This window comes from Herpailurus yagouaroundi, unplaced genomic scaffold (assembly GCF_014898765.1).
Source record: "Herpailurus yagouaroundi ecotype Mexico unplaced genomic scaffold, PumYag 165, whole genome shotgun sequence".
NCBI lineage: Eukaryota > Metazoa > Chordata > Mammalia > Carnivora > Felidae > Herpailurus > Herpailurus yagouaroundi.
In genome coordinates, this window is record NW_024412406.1 from 9654498 (window position 1) to 9677399 (window position 22902).

Genomic DNA, 22902 nt, shown 5'->3' on the forward strand with positions numbered 1-22902 from the left:
TCAAATGAAATTTCTTGCTTTCCCAGTGCATATAAGAGTTATGTTTACACTATACTGTAGTCTGTAAAGTGTGCCACAGCCTTGTCTAAAATAGCGATGTAGTACCTTAATTAACAATACTTTATTGCTGAGGCGCCTTGGTGGCTCAGTCGGTTAGGCGACTGACTCTTGATTTCAGCCAAGGTTGTGATCTCATGATCCGTGAGATTGAGCCCCGCATCAGGCTCTGCACTGACAGTGTGAAGCCTGCTTGGGACTCTCTCTTTCCCTCTCTCTCTGCCCTTCTCCCACTCGCACTCTCTCTTCCTCTCAAATAAATAAACCTAAAAAAAAATACTTTATTGATAAACACTGCTAAGCATTATCTGAACTTTGAATGAGTTGTAATCACTGATCACCATAACAAATGTAATAATCATGAAAAAGTTTGAAATATTGTGAAGAATTACCCAAATGCGACACACAGACACAAAGTTGGGAAAATGGTGCCAACAGACTTACTCAACACAGGGTTGCCACAAACCTTCCATTTGTAAAAAACACAATATCTGTGTAGCACAATACAGTGAGGTGTGTCTGTAATTTAATTTATATCAAATGTCCAGAAAAGGCAAATCTATACGAATAGAAAGTGGATTAGTAGTTGCCTATCATTGGAGAGGAGGGAGTTAGGGAAATGGGGGGGGGGGTGTGTGTGACTGCTGAAGGGTATATTGTCTCTTTGCATGGTGACAAAAAGTGTTCTAAGTTGGTTGAAGTGATGGTTACACAACTCTGGGAACATACTCAAAACTGTGTTGTACACTTGAAAAAAGAGAAAAATACAGTCTCTGGAATTAGATGTGAGCTTGATTCTCAGGTCCATCATTCACTCTCTTTTTTTTTCTTTATGTTTATTTATTTATTTTGAGAGAGAGACAGAGATAGTGAGTGGAAGAGGAACAGAGAAAGAGGGAGAGAGAATCCCAAGCAGGCTCTGTGCTGTCAGCATAGAGACCGACCCAGGGCTCGAACTCACAAACAGTGAGATCATGACCTGAGCTGAACCAAGAGTCGGACGCTCAACCGACTGAACCACCCATGTGCACCCACCATTCGCTCTTGGTAGGACTTGGGGATATTATTTAACATTCCCAAATTAATTTACAGTTGTCCAATAGGAAGGAGCTGCAGTAAAAAGTTGTTGTGAGAAGGTATTTTTAAGGCTTTGGGGCAAATATCAATCATATAGTAAGATAATAATGTTTTCTAATAATAACAAAATGATAAAATAATAACAAAATTCTATCATAAAATTGCCCACATGTATTGATATATTACTGATTATTTGTGGCTGATTATTAATGATGGGAATAAAAGAACTATTTTGTGATCAATAAAAGAAGATATTGCTTCTGAAAATGATGGGTAGCTACTTTAAACCGAATGAATATAAAGCCTACTATAAATGAATTGAGTCAGAAGAGAGATATTTTCAGAGTGAGAAGAAAAGAATTGTTAACTTGGGAATGCATGGCTGAGGAGGCTTCAGGAGAGGGAACTGGATTAGCAATAAATACAAGAGGAAAACACACCCAATTAACATTAGTGAAAAAATTGAATAAACATTTTTATTAAACACCTGTACAAGATTCTGGTGTAGAGAGTTTAAAAAAAGGAATATTACCTGTCTCCTCTATTCAGGGAAACTAGAGTCTAACAGAGTATACATACAAATTTGCAAACAGCCGTAATAAAACAAAACAAAAAATTAAAAAAAAAAAAAAAACCAAAACAACCATAATGTGAGAAGTATTGAAACAGTAATTTAAAGTGCTTTGGGAGGGGAGTGCCTGAATGGTTCAGTCGGTTAAGCATCTGATTCTTGATCTACCTCAAGTCTTGACCTCAGTGTTGTGAGTTCAAGCCCATATTGGGCTCCATGCTGGACGTGGAGCCTAATTAAAAAACAAAACAAAACAGGGGTGCCTGGGTGGCTCAGTCAGTTAAGCCTCTGACTTCGGCTCAGGTCATGATCTTGCAGTTTGTAAGCATGAGCCCCGCGTTGGGCTCTGTGCTGACAGCTCAGAGCCTGGATCCTGCTTCAGATTCTGTTTTTCTGTCTCTGCCCCTCCCTCGTTCACACACTCTCTCTCTCTCAAAATAAATAAACATTTATATACACACACACCCATATATATATACAAAACAAAACAAAAACAAAGTGCTTTGGGAGGGAAAGCCCAACTTTAATGTAAGGAAGAGTTAAGAGTGGAAATGAAATTTTCACATCTGAGGAAATGGATAAATTTGAGACCAGCAAAATCTGAGCTTAAGAAACCTTCATGGTCCTACACTTTCATCATTATAATAATAACTATTTTCCAAATGGAAAATCATAGCATTTGCTTAATGCCAAAATATGTAAAGAAGGCTAAGTTGGCAGCAATACTCATGTTGGGAAGGTGTGAGGAGTTAAACTCTATATGTGGTGGGAATATTTTTTTAAATTCCAAAAGTTGCTACGGGAACACTCCTTTCTCACTTTTCCCGTCCAATAAGGGAGGGAGTCTTGGAAGCCCGTGGTGCTGATGTTCTTTGATTCCTACAAGTCTGTTGGATCACACCATTTTTCATATGTACGTATTACACCTTTAACAGAACACATGACTCAAAATATATTGTAATTTTGATTACAATATGTGTAATTTTGTATTTATTTTAGCTGTTAATTTTGTAAAAGCACTCAATATTTAATGTAATCAGAGAAAAACATTTTAACGAAGGAAATTTACTTGGTCTACTTTTTACCTCTAGAGTTTTAAATATATAAAAGCAAGAGTCATCTAACTATGTATACATTTTTGTTTATCAAGAAGATTTTAAAGTAGGGTATTCACATTTTTGAAACCAACTTTAAGCCCTCCTGGAAAAATTACGGGAGGATACTAGTTGGCTATTCAGAGAGTTATTAACTTTTTCCAGATCCCTAGAAATCAGGTTGCACCATATTGTGAGAGAGTTAATTTTTTCCTAAAGGTCTAATTTTTCCTAAAGTAACATAGCTTTTCTATACAAGCTTTTCATCAACAGAGCAAGCATTGATATTTTTCTCTTACCATCAGCCATTCTTTAATAGTTCACATTTAAGAGACCTAATCTGCACTCAAGAACTGTCATTCTTGGGGTGCATGCATGGCTTAGTGGGTTAACCACGGCCGACGTCAGCCCAGGTCATGACCTCACAGTTTGTGAGTTTGAGCCCCACATTAGGCTCTGTGCTGACAGCTCAGAGCCTGGAGCTTGCTTCAGAGTCTGTGTCTCCCTTTCTCTCTCGCCACCCCTCCCCAGTTTGTGCTCCCTCTTTCTCTCTCAAGAATAAATAATAAACACTAAAAAAAAAAAGAACTGTCATTCGGAACACTCAAGGTGGAACATCTAACCCTAACTTGTACTATGATGTTAACTAGATATTATTTTTTTAAAGGCCTACTAGAAATATGTGACATACACAGTAGTTAAATATGTTTTAGACAAAACATTAAATTCAATGGCAAAATTGTGGCATGACAAATATATTTAAAATTTTGGGACTGAAAATTTAATTTCATTCACTGACATCAACAAACTACCAAAATCATCTGCACTTTTGTAATTTTGTTTTAAAAGACTCAGGCTGTGAGATGTTGAAAATAAAATTATTACGCAGAAAAATACACAGATTGGGAATCCATTTAAATATAGATTTAAATATGTCTATTGGTACGTGAACATGTGGTAAAACAATAAAGAAACACAAAGAAAAGCCAAACACCAAATTTCAGACAGTAGTCACCTCTGGGAGAGAGGAGAGAAAGAGAAAGTGATAGGGGAGGTGGGTTCACTAGATGCTTCAACTATATTGATCTAGGTTGGGTGGTAAGTATGTGGGTTTTTTTAATACATTTGTGTCTAAAATGTTTCATAAAAAAGATCCACGCTGTAGTAATGCATCCTGCATAGGCACCCACATATCCTCTTAATGAATTCTTAAAAAAAAATTTTTTTTTAATGTTTTGTTTATTTTGAGACAGAAAGAGAGAGAGACAGAGTAGGAGCAGGGGAGGGGCAGAGAGAGAGGGAGACGCAGAATCCGAAGCAGGCTCCAGGCTTCGAGCTGTCAGCACAGAGCCTGACACGGAGCTGGAACTCATGGACCACGAGATCATGACCTGAGCCGAAGTCGGACGCTTAACCAACTGAGTCACCCAGGCGCCCCAAGGATTCTTTTTTTTTTTTAAATGTTCATTTATTTTTGTGGGAGAGAGAGAGCATGGGAGCATGCACGTGCATGAATGGGGGAGGGGCAGAGAGAGGGAGACAGAGGATCTGAGGCTGGCTCTGTGCTGACAGCAGAGATCCCAATGCAGGGCTGGAATTCATGAACCATGAGATTATGACGGTGAAATCAAGAGTCAGGAGCTTAACAACTGAGCCACTCAGGTGCCCCCACATATTACTCTTAATGTAGCTTACAGATTTTGTTTGTAGAGTTACAGAAATATGAAAGGACTCATCTGCTTTCCTTACTTCTTGCACACCATTTTGAAACGCCTCTAAAGATAACTTTCTTAAAGGGAGCATCTCAAGTACCTGCAGGAATAAACGTGACTCTTGCGTATGCTGCGTCTGAAGAAGCCCTTGCACCCATCACAGCTTGATGCTCCATAATGCTTTCCTGTCGCTCTGTCCCCACATATAGCACATAGACAGTTGACACCATTGTCTGTGGTATTCATACTTGTTGTCTCTGGAGCAGAGCTCTCTGTTGAAGAAAAAGCAGAGTAGCCTTCAAGTTAATACTAAGTATTTCTTTGTTTAAATTACCCTACTAATGATTCACAGGCTCAAAATAGTCCATTCCTTGGCTTCTTGGAGTGCACCAGGGGTGTCCTTTTAACTGCTGACCCCTTCTGCCAGTCTCCATTCCAGTTTCCCTTCTCATATTTCTGAACATTAAGCTTTGGGATACCAGAGGTCTCAGTCCCCCCAAATATACTCTTTCCCAAGGAAAGCTCATCCAGTCACATGATGTCAAATATGTGTATGATGAAAAATCCCCAGATTTTATCTCTAGCCTTGATGCCTTCTGTGAGTATCAGTCTGAAATGCCCAAATACCTACTTAACAACTTCACTTTGAAGTTTAATAGGAATTGCAAATTAATGTATCAAAAAGAGAACTCTTTATTTTTCCCCTGAACTTGTTCTTTTTCAGTCTTCCTTATGTCAGTTAATGGTACCCAGTACTTGGGATCAATGACATGGTAGTCTTCATTGGATTCTCTCCTTCATTGTTCGTATCCAATCTAATAGTAAGTCCGTGTTTGGAACACATATCAAATCCACGACTTTTCGGCCTTTCACCAAGGCAAGTCGTAAGCGATCGACTATCATCCTTCACTTGGATTACTGCAATAATAGCCTCTTATCTAATTTTTCTATTTCCACCCTTGCTCCCTCCTCTACTGTTTATTACCCGAAAGTGCTCTTGGAATGAGAAATTTGCCTCCTATTAGCCTTCTGCACCCAACCCTCAGAAACAGAATAAAGTTTATACATCATGTAAAGCCCTGCATGGTAAAGCCCCCTCCTACCTCTCTGATCCCATTACTTGGTACTACTTTTCATCCTGTTCGCTGCTCTCCAACAATGTTGCCTTTTTTACTCCCTTGAAGTCTGTTCCCATCTCAGTCTTTACATTTGCTGTTCCTTCTGCCGCCCAGAAACGTTCTTCCCCAAGGATGTCTGTGAGCTGCTCCAATCTCACACTTTTCTGTGAAATAGTCTCTGAACACCCATCTAAAAGAGTTAGCTCTAATCTGCCCTTCAAGCAGAATCTAGAACCATGCTTATTTTTTTAAATAGCTGCTTCATTTTTTAAAACTATATTACGTATGGGTCTGTTCATTTATCGTCCCTCTTTAACTACAGAATATAAACTTCATGATGTTAGAGAATGCAGATCTGTTGTAGGCACACACCCCCGTCTTCCAGCTCTCAGAACTGTGTCTGGTGTAAAGTGAACATTTAATGCATAGTTTTGAAGGAAAAGACTTAAAAACCTCCACATAAGTGTTTTCATTTAAGTATTTCTTAAATAAACCAACATAAAATTGTATGAAAATATCAACATAGTAACAGCTCATTATATTTTGAATATAACAAAAGGTAAAATTAAAGGTTGTGACATCCGATTATATTCTGTGAAAATACATATATTCTACTTACTGATACTTTTGAGTAGAAAGACATTACCATATATAATTTCACCAAGTTAAGAAAAACCTCAATGGGAATAGGTTTAAGGGTTAATCATGTGACATTACAGAGTTTAAATCTAGGAACTTTTCTTTTGGTAACATAAATAAAAGAGACATTAGGAATATGGCAGCTAGAAGTATCAGGATTGATTATATTCTAGGAAGCTTTGGGAAGTAGGAAAAAATTCAACTCTTGTTTCCAGTTTAATGCTATACTTAATATATTGTTAACAACATTATTCTAAAATAAACAACATAGACAACACTTGGAAAAGTCAGTAGTGTTAAATATTTAGGGTAAACCTGCCCTTACTATTTAGTAATCTATAGTCTTTTAAAAAAAAACATGATTAATCTGACAAACCCATTATTAAATGTCTCTAATCAAATCTAAACATAAGGAAGAAAAATAGTGACTTCCTAAGATTTGAACCTAAGATTACATGTTCTTTTTAATTCTCTTTGTACTAAAATTTCAGAATTCCTTTTCTGGTGGTTTAAAAAAAAATTTCCCACTAATAAACTATTGTTTATTTAAATATAGCAAGAATAGCAGTTGTAAACTTGAGGAGCATAGCAGAACATTACCATATCCTGAGTACAAGATACATTCTCAATCCTGAAGTACACACACACACACACACACACACACACACACACACACACCCCTTTCAAAGTATACATAATCACCGGATTTTAGTAGTTCTAACAATTACAGCTAATCTTGGACAAGACTCTTACTTGAGTTAAAGTCTAAATACAAAGTCAACAGTAAACTGTTGTATTTATTATTCAAATCCGCGAACTCTAGACAATTCATGCCTTCTTTAAAGTTAAAATGTTACAGTAGATAAATACCAAGGGCTCTGTGAGGCTAAACATTAGCCTGTCAAGTAGTAAGGTTATAATATAAGCCTTTATTTCCTTTCATATTGTGTTCTGTGTTAAAACTTGATAGTCATTTTAAATGTAGTTTCTCATCAGTAGTCACTGAGAACTGAAATGACAGGGGGAGGCAGCCAGTAAAGCCTCCCGCCTTCCGTATGTCATTTTAAATACTGCATAGAAAATGTACTTCACAGCCAATCTGCCAATATTACCTACTGCTGTGATTTACAGTAAATAAAGTAATGCTGAAACTGTTCTTTTTACTCTGACAGGCCCATGACAGAATTCTGAGGTCACTTTATTACACATAGCTTGACTCTTTAAAAGCCTCCACATAAAATAGCCATAGCATTCTTAATTTAAATTTTGTGATGAAATGCAAAAGCTCAGATCTGTGGTCTTAAAAAACAAGCTCCGAATTCTTCAGCAATAAAACTCAGAGCTACCTCCTGAGCGGTAGCTCACTTTTAACCCTCCTGTTATACCTACTTTTCTCTATATCTACAAGCAGATGAGAACTCACCGTTTGAATTATATAGAATCTGCATAGTTTCAAACTCCAAGGTTGTATACGTTGGGTCCAAAACTTCACTGTAATTTGCCATATCCATGTCCAGTATTGGTTCCGATACCCTCATCATTGACTTAGGAACACACATACAAGTGGCGCCACAGGCCAGCGTGTGTGATGGCTGTTGGGCTTTCAATCTGTGAGTGATAATCCAAAGTTAACTGTAACTGAGTGACTTATGCGCTGCCGTGGGAGGAGCTGTAAAACTGTAAACTCCTCAGCAGGCCATATTCTGCTCATTTCTTTCTCTTTTATGGCACACGAAAGCAATTCCTTGTGATAATCTTGGAATGCTTCGTGGAATCACCTTATCTGAAGTGCTTAGTGGACTAACATGATTTCCTAAATTGATTCCCAGTAGACAATAAATGATGTCATTAAGTAGTTAAAAATAGAAAAGAGAATCTCTCAGTCTTCAACAATTTATAACAGGATTTATCCCAGGTAAGGGGCTGAAATCACATACCACGGATTCTAAAAGATGGGACTTTACTGTGTCAAGACTATAAGTTAACACTTAACATAAGCTCTTAATTTCAAATTTTTTTACTGTACAATAGAGCTAACTGTGTTTATGTTGTAATTTGAAGTGACAGGGATTTATGATATGCTCAGTAGCAGCCTGGGCATTACCCTAATATGGTTTAACATATCCTCCTTAACTATCTACTTATGAATCTGTGTCCTTTGAATGTTTGTAAACTGCCCAAGGACAGCACTAGTAAAGTTGCTAGTATATTGTGGGCATTCTGTGACTAAGAGCTACATGATTAAGGTATCATTTCTTCTGACTTCTGACAGCTATTACATTCTAAGCCTTACACGGAAATAAACCTATCCTTAACATGTGCGTCTACACATTCCCATCATCCACCTTCTAATATCTAGCATCCACATGGCACACTATAACTTTTGCAAGCACATGTGACAAGGAGCATTTAGAATTCAGGGAACATTTAGAAGATCCTAGCCAATGATTATATTTTACTTCTGAGAATACGTCTATTGATTTTATCTTCCAAGAAAGAATTCCAGCCACATTTACATTATAAACACAGAATCTCATTTCCTACATTTGTTAAAGATTCCTGCAAAGTAGTATTTCTTATTCAATTTCTTAATACAATAAACCTTGTGAATATTGCATCTTAAAAATTATTATCTTTTCCTCTGGGAAGGCTGGCCTCTTAAACTCGAAACTATGTGAAGCATTTGTTGATGAAAACAACAGAGTCACGTTAGCAACCAAATTCATTAAATCGAACAGCAATCACTGGAATTGTCTACTTGCCTTCATATTCTGTAGCACTCTTAATTGTGAGGATGATATCTGAGGGATACATTTAAGTGACTGAGTCTCTTTAGTAAGAGCTATTGGTAGTTATTCAGTTTTTGGAGAAGTGGACAGCAAGCGAATCCCGTGGTTTTCATTCTCATGAGGCAGTTCCCACTTGTGGTGAAGTAACACAGACATGTTTTCTGTCTCAACCAAAGCAGTGAACTGTGCATAGCCCACCATCTTTCCCATCTATGTAGTAACTAAACAACGATGAGGAATGTCACCCATGAAAGTGTACCGACAGAAGGAAAAGAAGAAAAGAAAAAGGGAGAGAGTTATTCATATATAAGATTCAAATCACTAAAAGAAATGTGACTACAGCTCAGGAAAACAATACTATCATAATTTATTGTTCTACTCCATCTTGTGCCTAGGGGTGCCGTCGCTATTGGATCAGTGCTATTTCCTCAAAGGGGAAAGGAGCTACACATTCATCTCAGCACAGATCCTCAAGTAGTCACTAGCAATTAATCAGAGCTAGCTTTCAAGATGAAACCTGTTTCTCATCCATGTTATTGTAAATCATTTTCTTCATTTTATAGAGTAAAAACTTGAGAATTTCCAGAAAATATAGCAGATTCAAATAGCAAGCATATCTCCTCAAATGGGCAGTTTGTCTTCCTAATGATATTCAGATGTGGAAACACCCACAGAGTCCAGTCAGCCTCAGTCTAGTAAAGGACAGACTCTCTTTAGGTTTTTTTTTTTTGTTTGCTTTTTTTGTGTTATTCTCAAAGAAATCACAAAGTACAGAAGTCTTCTTTTCTTCAATGCGAGGATTGGTAACTGGATGGCAAATAAAATAATTAAAACAGAATTGTGAAAATGGGTATCCATACTTAATAGCATATTTGACTTGAATATGTAAATTGCTCTTTTCAACACATTTTTACATTTTTTTTTAATTTTTTTTAACGTTTATTTATTTTTTGGGGACAGAGAGAGACAGAGCATGAACGGGGGAGGGGCAGAGAGAGAGGGAGACACAGAATCAGAAACAGGGTCCAGGCTCTGAGCCATCAGCCCAGAGCCCGACGCGGGGCTCGAACTCACGGACCGCGAGATCGTGACCTGGCTGAAGTCGGACGCTTAACCGACTGTGCCACCCAGGCGCCCCACATTTTTACATTTTTAAAATGTTTATTTATTTTCAGAGAGAGAGAAAGAGCGTGCGAACAGGGGAGGGGCAGAGAGAAAGAATCCTAAGCAGGCTGTGAGCTGTCAGTGGAGATAATGTGAGGTCATAAGATCATGACCTGAGCCAAAATCAAGACTTGTACACTTAACTGACTGAGCCACCCAAGCTCCCCTAAATTGCTAGTGTTTTGTTGGAAAACCAAGAGTTTTTGTCTGAATAAGAACCCACTGCTTGTGATTCTTTATTAATTTTTTGTTTGTATAAATCTCATACACTGTCTTTTATGTCTAGTTTTTGTCTTAATGGAGGAAAAAAGTCAAAGCTATATGTAAACACTAAGTGCAGAAGCCTTTTAGAATTTTATACTTTTTCAAAATATTTTATATGTTTTAATCAACTTGCTTTTATCCACTTCCAAAGTATTTCCCTAGGTTTTTATTGGGGAAAAAAATCTCTTTTTAATACTCACGTTTCATCAGATTATGCAATGTTTAACTAAAGCATGATGAAATAATAAGCATAAATGATATAACCATGCTATGTAACAAATACAGTTGACCTTTGATAACTATATATAGTTGGTGAGATGGTCAGGGAACATTGCAACACTCTTCACAACAGCCAAGGTGGAGACAATAGAAATGTCCATTACTGGATGGATGGATAAAGAAAGTATGCTATACAATAAAATACCATTCAGCCTCAAAAAGGAATAAAAAAGTATTGATGCATACTACACCAAGGATACACCTTAAGAACATTATGCTAGGTAAAATAAACCAGTCACAGAAAGGCAGGACTACATGATTACACTAATATAAGAAATCTAGAGTCAAACTCATAGATTTATTTTTTTTTATTTATTTTTTTTTAATTTTTTTTCAACGTTTATTTATTTTTGGGACAGGGAGAGACAGAGCATGAACGGGGGAGGGGCAGAGAGAGAGGGAGACACAGAATCGGAAACAGGCTCCAGGCTCTGAGCCATCAGCCCAGAGCCCGACGCGGGGCTCGAACTCACGGACCACGAGATCGTGACCTGGCTGAAGTCGGACGCTTAACTGACCGCGCCACCCAGGCGCCCCAAACTCATAGATTTAAAAAAATGAATGGTGGTTGCCAGGGACCAGGGAAGGGAGAAATGGGGAGTTGATAATAAAAGAGTATAAAATTCCAGCTAAGCAAGATGAATAAACTATAGATAATCTGCTGTACAACATTGCGACTGTCAATAACATTGTACACTTAACAATTTGTTAAAAGAGTAGATCTCATGTTAAGTGTTCTTAGTAAAATAAAATAAAACAGATTTATGAAAAAAATCTAAACTACATTATGGGAAAAAGATCAACCTTATTAGCAATTAGAAAAATGTAAGATAAAACAATGCTATTAAAGCAAACAAAAAAGTGTCTACTACTTAAGGAAGTTAGCCCATCCTAGAAACTAATTAGTGTGTCCCACAAAGGAAGTTGAAAACCTGAGTTCACTCAGGGAGTTGGCTAAATGGAGATTAAAGTTTTTGTCGTATTGACTTTAACATGAGATAACTTGTTAAGTAATTTCTATTCCTCCTTATGACCAATCCCTTTTCTCTACTTCTAAAATTAATTAGGCTAAATTCAGAATATTTTTATTTGCTTAAGAAGAATAGGGAAGGACAATCAGATGGATGAGAAAGAAAAGAAAAAAAAAGAAAAAGAAGAGTGTCACAGAGAAACATTTAGTCATGGTTACTTTTAGACTTTTAACTATGCATCACAATCTAAGCAAGTATCACATTCTTTAGTATTTTTTGTGTTTTCCACTCAATAGTGATTGTGGAATTTTCATAATTCAGTAAATGTGATATTTGGAAACACATCCATGGCATAATTGAACAAAATAAAACATAATTTAATTGTATAAACTTTAGATACATAAAACAGTTATGGTATTTGTGTATTTTCACATTAAAATTCATTTATTTTCAGGAAAAAGACAAATGGACATCATACAGGGAGTCTTTCATTCTTGTTTCCCCAAGCCCTTCTTATGGGTAACATTCATTAAGGCTACATTAGATTAAAAGCTTAAATCGTTATTAAAAAACTATATTAATTTTATGTCTAGATGGCATAGAAACAATTATCCTACATAAATGGGTTTAGTAACCCTATATTCAGCATAAATTTATGAGTACTTTCAAGCTTACTTCTAAAGGTTTAATTGGGGAAAACATCAAATATTCATGCTAATTCCTAAGGCAGTAATTTAGAGTAAGTAGCATACATTTTCTAAAGTAGAAATATATTAACTTAATCTAGGCCTAAAAATATAAATATATATGGTAAACTATGACCTACTGAAAATCTCTCTTAACAGAGGTCACTTTGTAGTAACGTTCTATAAGCTGAGCAAAATGTTACTGTTCTTTAGTGCGATATCATGGTTTGTAGGCAAAGATGGACCTTCTTAGTCCTAGTCAAGGCAAATACCCCAGATGGAAAGAGAATATTACTTGTAGCTAAAAGGTCGATTTTAAAAAGCACAACTAATGTTCTTGAGAAAGGTTTCTCTCTTAGCAATGGTTTTCTAAACTGACATATGAAATATGGTATTTAAATTTCTTTAGAGCAACATAACGAGATGAAAACTACAGGGCGTTTAAAGGTGTGTTATGCTAAGTGAAATAAGTCACACAGAGAAAGACAGATACCATATGTTTTCACTCTTATGTGGATCCTGAGAAACTTAACAGAAGACCATGGGGCAGGGGAAGGAAAAAAAAAAAAGAGAGAGAGGGAGGGAGCCAAATCATAAAAGACTCTTAAAAACTGAGAATAAACTGAGGGTTGATGGGGGGTGGGAGGGAGGGGTGGATGGGTGATAGGCATTGAGGAGGGCACCTGTTGGGATGAGCACTGGGTATTATATGGAAACCAGTTTGACAATAAATTTCATATTAAAAAAAAGAAGAAGAAGACATCAACTCAATTCACTATTGACTCAAGATACTAGTAGAAACATTTCTATCTTATCTGGAAGACTATTAAGCCTGTTAAATTGTTCTATACTTCATATTTGATTTAATCATCCCTTCATAGCATGATTTAAACTAGAACACAGTTAATAAAAATCAAGGTTATTTTCATAAAAGAATTTTCATGAAAATGATTTTGATTTTGATTCGCCTCTGTTCTAGTTTACATTCCATAAAACAATCTTCATGAGAATAATTTGGGATGTTAATATCAATATTAAAACAGTTTATTTTAAAGTCAGAGTTAATAAAATTTGCTCTGTGATCATATTTCTTTGAGGTTACTTTTCATTACCAAAAATACTATATTAATCCCCAAAGCACATTAGTAGTCCCTCTTGTTTCCATATTCCACCTTTTCAAGTAGGAAGATTACACAAATGCGATCACAAATGTGAATAACCATCCACATCAGCTCAGTGTGGTTTTCAATGGAAGGACACCATTATTAAATGGAGGATCTGCCCAGGAAAATGACTTATTAAGCTACTTTTCACATCTCAAAAATCACTTCATTAAAAAAAATCATTATTTTCCTTGCTGCCACTGTCTTGACCTGTGATTGCTCTTTTGAAATAGAAATTTTGTGTCTTCTCTCTACTTTAGTGACAAAAAACAAGCGTTAAAAAATTAAAACAAACAAAATAGACATTTGAATCTTCAAAGCAAGCTGTTATCACCGACATGCAAATAAAGAAGTTTGGAATTGACTGTAATGATGGGATTCTGTTTTCAAAGAGCTTCATAAATCCTCTCTTAAAGTCCAGATTATATACCATTTTTATATAAACAAAAGCTTTTTGTCTTTTTTGGCCTTGTTTTTTTTCTTTCTTCTTAGATCTAGCTGACGACCATGCAATGAGCGGCAGAGCCAAATAACTCATTTAATCAAAGCCACTCCCAACATTTAAAAATGCCTATTATTATTATTTTTGAAGCACACTTCTATCTTAAAATTGCCAAAAAATTTTAAAATTTAAACTGAACTTCTATAGATTTTGTTTACATATTTTTATAAATCTCTCTTTAAGTATCCATGGCTCAATTTCTGTTGCTTTTTAAAAAATGTTTTATTTATTTTTGAGAGTGAGAGAGAGACAGAACATGAGCAGGGGAAGGGCAGAGAGAGAGAGAGAGGGAGACAGAATCCAAAGCAGGCTCCAGGCTCTGAGCTGTCAGCACAGAACCCAATGCAGGGCTTGAACTCATGTGATCATGACCTGAACCCGGAAGATCATGACCTGAGCTGAAGTCGGACGCTTAACCAACTGAGCCACCCAGGCACCCCAAATTTCTGCTGCTTTCTAATTCATGACTGTAGCCTAAGGAAACAATTGTAAATCCTTATTTTAGATCCACCTTGTATCTGATCAATGAAAATAGCTCACATCACTACTAAAAGATGCCATTTGATAGTAAAATCTAAATACATTGCACAAAGATACACAACACTTTATGAAATAGCTGACTTAGGTTAAAAATATGTTGCTACTCTTTATAATATTAGCAATTACCTCAACTATTCATATTTTTTCCTCTATTCTCTCAACTGTTCATATTTTCTCACTAAAACATCAGCTTATGATTTAAAAGTAGTTACACAAATAAATGTAAAACCCCAACTAAAGAAGAGTGGAAGCTGTATTAGAATGAAATCAGTTACTGTTAGGATAGACAAAGGAGCACTGCACATCTGAGACCTAAATGTAACCAAGAAAACACTCTGAGTAACAGCGTAGAGGTGATAGTAGAAATCTGCATATATTAAACCTAGCCTCAAGGTCAGTTGCCTTGTGATTCAAAACAGACTCTCCTTTTCAAAAGATAAGGAGCTGATTAGTACTAAATTATTAACTGGAATATAGATTATACTGGCAAGGAAAATAAAAAAAGCCAGGGTATAAGGAAAGTTAGGATTCGATAGTCACTACTTCTGCATTTCCTTTTTACAATGGGTATTATCATTGTTGCCACTGCAAACTCAGCAAAGTTGGTCAGAATATTTAAGATTGTGGTGGCATTCTGATACCAAAGTTGCTGCATTATGCAAAATGAAGGGAAGGAAGTTATCAGTTTGGGCCAGTACCTATTTCAAATATGTTCTGAAGAGGTATAATGTTAAATAAAAATAGCAGCAGTTTTAGTATGCTGACTGCACAGTTAGACTTGAACATTTTGAACAAATGTATTGTGATCATAAACTTTAGCATCTGGGAGCCAAATCTATCCATCCACCCACCCATACACACATACACACATAAGAGTTACTGTTTCTTCATGTAAAAGATGTAGCAACAGACTATCCCCACAGTCATAGAGTCAAGAACTCAACCTTCCTCCTTAAAGCTTTTTTTTTATCTACATGGAAAAACAACATATCAATGTGATATTTTATGTAGATAAAACTAAACAACATTTGCATCTCCATTTAGTAAAGGTAGGTATATGATTGACTCATTTGAAATGTTAAATATTTCACTTCCTTTTATATAGATTTCTTTTTGAAAAAAGCAATTGTTTTTTTGAAAATACCATAATGAAGTGTTTCTTTTAGAATAAAAATACAGAACAAAATTAAAGTGCTATTAATAGCAAACAAATATTAACTTAACTTGAACTACACATCGTAGGTAAGGCCGTGGCTTTTGGCAATGTGTTAAGTTTCAAAGTTAACACAAGTTACTATCACTCTCAAGTAAGTAATTTGTAATTGTTTAATATTTAACCTATACATTAGGCTAGTGATTCACAAAATCTGCTGAAAATTAGAATCATCTGGAAAACTTTTAAAGACCTCAAGGCCCGAGTTGCATCATATTCTAATTTAATTAGAATGTCTGGGAGTGGAATCAGGTGTCAGTCTTTTAAGCAATTTGTAGGTGATTCCCATGTGCCACAAAGTCTAAAAGTTCCTGAAGGCATAGACCTTATATTCTTTATTCATTACTGTATCTCCAGGGCCCAGAATATTGTCTGCCACATGGCGAACACTCTCCAAATACTTACTGAATATATGAATAAAATAAAGATGCAAATAATTAACTTTGACACAGGACAGCATTCATATTGAGCATATAAGTACATTTTGTAGGTCAAGCACTTTTGTAATCACTGAGTAATTTTATATGAACCAATAGAGAAAGTCCCTACTCTCATGAAACTTATAATCAAGTAATAATACTAATTATTATAATAAATAATAATTACATATTTTTTCATAAAGAGATAATTAAACCATTGTCTTTCCAGTGGATCCACAAAACTGGAATGAAAAATATAATTAGTATTTTATACATTTAGACCTTGAAATGGCTAACTTACTGGTTTGCAGGTAAATACAAGTAGGTATAAGTAAACCCTCTTATTCAGTGACTCCCCACTGACTGTCTTAATTTACATTGTTGTTTATCCTTAGGTATTTCAGAGGGACAATGCTGCAAAAACTGAATTGGCAAATAGAACCTTTGCTCCTAGGGGAAATGGGGTTAAATTTCTGTGAGCTTCTGGTCACAATTTTATCAACCAATCAATTTGCAACCTTGCTTTATGTGAGTTTCTGTCCAAAGATCACTTATGTAATATATATATATGTATATATATATGTATATATTGTTGATCCAGTAACACTGAACTCACAGCCAAAAGCATTGTAACTCATGCTTGAACAAAGCTCATCTAAAATGTACTTTCGCTGCAAGGCACATCACAGCCTTCGTGCAATTTGTAACACTAGACTGTACTTCAGTAGTACATTTGGGGATCATTTTAAATAGCCAAACCACCAACAAAAAACACAAACATGAGAAAAGCGTGGCATGAAAGATGTGAAAAGGATACTGTTTGGTACAAGAGCGGAAACAAGAAGGCAGAGCATTGTCTTGTATGATCTCAACTGAGAACACGCTTCTGGAGCAATTCAAACTTTTCACCAGTCAGCAGACCCACAAATGACTGCGAATGTACCTTGAGTATTGATTTTGAGGTCAGAAATAAATTTTAGCAAGTAGGCTTATCTGCAAGCATGGAACCCACAAATGATGAAGATCCGCTATATATACAGATATGCAATTATTACTGAGGTTTTTAATATGCAGCAAAAAGAAAACTATTCATTGGTTGTGTAACATATTAATTATATATTGAAATAAAACTTCCTGAGATTTGCAAAGTCCTTTGTAGTCTCTAAATTAAATCTTTAAAAAGTTATGTTTCTGTTACTAGTATTTGGGTTTCAAATGTAAAGAAAAATTTTACATATATATAAACTTTTTCCCTTTGAGGTTTGTCCATTTTTGTTGATCCAACCTCCTAATGTTTATTTCTTATTTATCTTGTTTATTTATTATTTATTCATTTATTATTTATTTATTTATTTATTTTTCAGAGAGAGAGAGTGAGATCGTGCACATGTACATGCTGAGGAGGGGCTTAGGGAGAGAGAGAGAATCTTAAGGAGGTCCACACCCAGCGTGGAGCTCATCTTGAAGCTTGATCGCATGATCATGAGATCATGATCTGGGCCAAAATCAAGAGTCAGACGCTTAACTGACAGATATCCAGACCCCCTATAAGTCATTTTATTCGATATAAGAAACCGAACAGTAAGTTTTCAATTCAAAGCCCCTAAAATTAAAAACTGTATTTCTAAATTTATAAAAAAATAAATAAATAAATCAGCCAGTAATTTCACTGTGATGTTAGGTTATGATAGTAAATGGAACGTTTGTTCAGGCAAACACTGTTACAGTCGCATTAATTAGGGTAACTTAATTTTTCAGTGATAAATATTCACCATGATAGCAGAAATAATGTTCTTCCTACTGTTCTCCCTTTAGCTGTGGTTAAAAAAGAAAAGAAAAGAAAATGAAAAGAACAACTTAGGTTAGAAATATGGACCTCTGGAAAAGTTTAAGCCATGAATATGTACTATTTAAATACATATTTGTATCAGAATACTAGGAGCAAAAATTGTTTTGCTTAAGTGTTAAGAGCACATCATAATAATTTTTTTTTAAATTTTTTTTTCAACGTTTATTTATTTTTGGGACAGAGAGAGACAGAGCATGAACGGGGGAGGGGCAGAGAGAGAGGGAGACACAGAATCGGAAACAGGCTCCAGGCTCTGAGCCATCAGCCCAGAGCCTGACGCGGGGCTCGAACTCCCGGACCGCGAGATCGTGACCTGGCTGAAGTCGGACGCTTAACCGACTGCGCCACCCAGGCGCCCCCATCATAATAATTTTTATGGTATTACTACTATATTTTAAAGTGATTAAAATTAATAGAATAATTTCACTAGTATAGTCTCTTTCAAGTAGAAAAAACTATTTAGTAAACTATATACTAAAAAACTATATAGTAAAACTATACAGTATCTGATATATTTTTCACAGAGCTGAAGCTTAAACAGTTTTGAGGGGACTCTTGAAGAGAAATTAAATTTCTAGAAACACACTGCCAAGGCCCTGACAGGGTCCAAAAGAGGCTCATACAACAGATGTGCCTTGAAATTGAAGTTTCATTAGCTTCCCTTGAAATCTAACCCTGACTTACTAAATACAACTGAAAAAGAGGCAACTCCTTTTTCTCTTCCTCATAATACTCATTTGTTTTTCAGTTTGCTGCTATTTTATTTTGGAGTCTCATGCATTTAAAATTACCATCACTATTTAGAAATATGATTCTAAATTTTTATTGCAATGATTCCTCCATTTTAAAATATGATTTTAGATCCTCAATTTTTTTTAAGTAAGAGCTACACCCAATGTGGGGCTTGAACTCATGACCCTCAGACCAAGAGTCACATGCTTTACCGACTGAGCCAGACAGGTGTCCCTGCATCTTTAACTTTTTAATTAATCCTTTTCACCCTAGAATGTTTTTCTGTCACATAGAGTAAAACTTTTCCATAGTATTATAAGTGGGGACCAAAAACTTTAATCTACTATGAGGTCAATAAAATTACCCAGGTGAGCCTCGTTGGCTTAGAGGTGAAATGTCAGGTGCCTTGATCCAAGTCTTTTCAGGTTTCAGAGGTAGTTTGGACATGGTAACATCTGACCATCAAGGCTGAAATATTAATGGAGAAGATTCTGGATATTGTCATTGTTTAGAATGACACCAAGAATACTAGAATGGTCAAAAACATTATCTCCAAACTCTCAATATTATGAAATAGGTCATTGCATATTATATACATATATATAAATATATCATTGCATATTATATACATATATATAAATATATACAAAGACTTTTATATATAAAATGGAACTCATTTACCCACAGAAAACAAAAAGCTTTCTTTTCTGATTTTCCTAACTTTATCTTGGTGAAATTGTTCTTCTAGTAATAAACATACACACACACACACACACACACACACACACACACACACACACACATTTAACAATGACAGCAAATTCGGCCCACTTTAATCTTACTGATTCAATGACCAAGTCAGATTTATCCTAAATAACACATTTTTCATTTATCCGTACCTATTCATCCCCACAGTCTTCCTAATTCAAGATGGAATCACTTCCTGTGTGAACTATTGCAACAGCCTCCCAATCTTTTCACTTGCTCCTTCCTCTCCCTCGTCCATTTCATTATGTGTATTCTATTCTGTATACAGGCTACTATTCCTAAGATACATATTTTATGTTATTGTTCTGATAAAAAAATGTAATGACTCCAACAACTTAAAAAGCATATGATATGGACATAAATACATAAAGTATGTTTTCAAGACTACTTATGATACAACCCTAAATGATGAAATATTTCTCAAGACAATCATTTTAATCAGACAGACTGATCTTGTAATTTCTTCAGTCATTGCTCCTTACTGAGGAAGATGAGGTTGAATGTAATTACAGAATGTTTTGAAATGGTGACTGAAGTTTCCTTTTACTTGTCTCCAAATTTACAGCAATTCTTTCCAGAGTTATAATCTTACCTATTCATATTCCTTATTGTGCCTAGCACAATACTATGCATATGTGTAGCATAAATTTTTATTTAGTAAATATATTAATAGGAAGTCAACCCACGTGAAATGTGTGTATGCTATAGGTCTCTAAAAGGTGCTCATATCTCTATGTTCAAATTCTAATCTGTGGATTCATGGGAGTGTATAGTTGCAAAATGTTATCAAGCTGTACACTTATGTATCTGTATTATACTTCAATAAAGAGTATAAAAATTAATCTGCTGTAAGATTGTATCTTAAGGAAGTGTTACTATTTCTAGCAGTTTAAGGTAGCCCATATAAAGTATCTTCTATTAAATGTTTTCATTATACAGCACACAGCTTCCCATTAGGAATATTCTTAGAAAAGTAACAGTTATTGACAGTCTCATGAAAATTACAGACAAGCAAATACATAGTTATTTTTTCTGGTCAGTTATAATCAATTAATTTTGTTAATGAAATGTAACCTTTTTACTAAGCTCAATAGTCTAATCAGTATTATGGATTTTAGAGAAGTTTTTAAAAATCCATTGAATCTCTTTCCCGTAAAAAAATCTTCAGGGGTACCTGGGTGGCTCAGTTGGTTAAGCCTCTGACTTTGGGTCAGGTCATGATCTACAGTTTGTGGGCTTGAGCCCCACATCGGGGTCTCTGCTATCAGCACAGAGACTGCTTCGGATTCTCTACCCCGCCCCCGCCCCTACGCCACTCATGCCTGCGTGAGCGCTCTCACTCTCTCTCTCAAAAATAAACATTTTACAAAAACATCAATAATTCACTAATTCCTCATATACTACTAATTTCTTATATACTGCTATTGTATATACCAGCTTCCCCATTAATGTACTCAAAGAAGATTCACACAGATAATTTTCCACTTCTTCATTTATTGCTCATCACTGGGGTCCAAAATATTAGGATAATTAATTTATTATATATCTAGTAGTGGGATCAATGTGTTTTGCTTATATAATTAAGGGAAGAAGAAAATGAATTTTTTCGATAGGAAGAAGTGATTGCAGCAATGGGACTTAGGGGCTACTTAGAGAGCCTATCAGAGAATGATGGAGGTATAATGTTCAAATCCTTGATTCTAGAAGGCTGAATTAGCATCTAGGAAAAGCAGGAGGGAGAAGAAATTCATCATCCTGGATTCAAGGAGGTTACCATTCCTTTGCATCTTTGACAGAAAGCTGGAATTCAAAACAAGTCTTTACAGTTCCAAAGGCTTTCCTTTTTTATGCCCTCTGTTTCATGGTATGCTTCAATTCACCTGTCTACCTATTTAAAGGTAAATAACCAAACTCCTTGAAAGTATTTCCATTATATAGGCATGGCGTAATTACACATCTATATTAACTTATATGAAATATTACTCCTGAAATAGCACTTCATTAAAGCTTAGGTGGCATATTAGGATATATATAGCAGGGATTCCCATGAGTGGTGATTTTCCCTGCCCAGGGAAAATGTGAAGATGTCTGGGGACATTTTTTGGTTATGACAACTGAGGGGAATAGTGATACTGATACCTAGTTGGTATAGGTCAGAGATGCTGCAAACATCTTACAGTGACAGAGCGATGGCTCAGAGCAAAGAATTACCAGGCTGAATGTCAATAATGTTGAGGTTAGGAAACTTTGACCTACACCTGAGTTATGTGTCCTCACTTAAAATTCAAAAATTTTATTTTATTTTATTTTATTTTGTTTTATTTTATTTTATTTATTTTATTATTTTCGAGAAAGCCAGAGAGCACAGGGGAGGGGCAGAGGGAGACAGGGAGAGAATCTTAACCAGGTTCCCCCAAATCAAGAGTTGGATGCTTAACTGACTGAGCGACCCAGACACTCCCAAATTCAAAATATTTTAAATGAGAATCAATAAGAATAATGTATTTAAGCATTCTGAAAATTACAAGAATCAGCTGTGATCATATACTTGAGCCTTTTGGAAATTATAAAGGACTGTTTAATCATTTATTTAAATTTATTATTATGAAATAAAAGTTTATATGAATATATTGTGGTATACTCTAAGCTATATAGTCACAGCCTCTTATACATTATCATAATCCCAGTATCTCCATAGTCAGGCAGTACATTAAAAAGTTTGTTTAATAAATGAATTATTGTATTAGCATAACAATTGTAATTCCTGGGCAGAATCTTTTACATAGAAATCTAAAAAAAACACAGCTTTCTTGGTTTTCACTGAAAAAGGACTTTGTTGTCTCCAAAGTTAATTTAATTTTATTTTTTTAGTGTTTATTTATTTTTGAGAGAGAGAAAGCACACACTAGCGGGGGAGGGAAAGAGAGAGAGGGAGACAATCCAAAGCAGACTCTGTGTTATCAGTGCAAAGCCTGATATGGGGCTCTAACTCACAAACTGTGAGATCATGACCTAAGGTGAAGTTGGATGCTCAACCAACTGAGCCATCCAGACACCCTCAAAGTCAATTATAATAAAGAAGTACTGGGAAGGGAGACATACAACAGCTAGGAGACAGGGAGCTAGGAGACTTAATAATAGCTGTCCGACAGGCATTTTATTTATTTTTAAAAAAATTTTGTTATGTTTATTTTTGAGAGGCAGAGACAGACAGAGCACAGGCAGGGGAGGGGCAGAGAGAGGGAGGGAGACACAGAATCTGAACCAGGCTCTAGGCTCTGAGCTGTCAGCACAG

The 22902-nt window shown here is 35.6% G+C and overlaps 1 protein-coding gene across 2 annotated transcripts in view; it reads right to left on the bottom strand.

The window, feature by feature from the left end:
• Window positions 1–22902, bottom strand: part of HNF4G (hepatocyte nuclear factor 4 gamma) — a 136621-nt gene that overhangs the window by 21435 nt on the left and 92284 nt on the right. The window contains exons 1-2 of one of the 2 annotated variants that reach the window (XM_040487559.1): window positions 7692–7883; window positions 4612–4783 (exon numbers count right to left, since the gene is read on the bottom strand). In XM_040487559.1, the coding sequence (XP_040343493.1) occupies window positions 4612–4783; window positions 7692–7827 (308 nt within the window). In that variant the 5' untranslated portion in view covers window positions 7828–7883. Of the gene's footprint in view, window positions 1–4611; window positions 4784–7691; window positions 7884–22902 lie in introns of those variants that run through there. The other variant, XM_040487560.1, reaches the window with a different exon arrangement.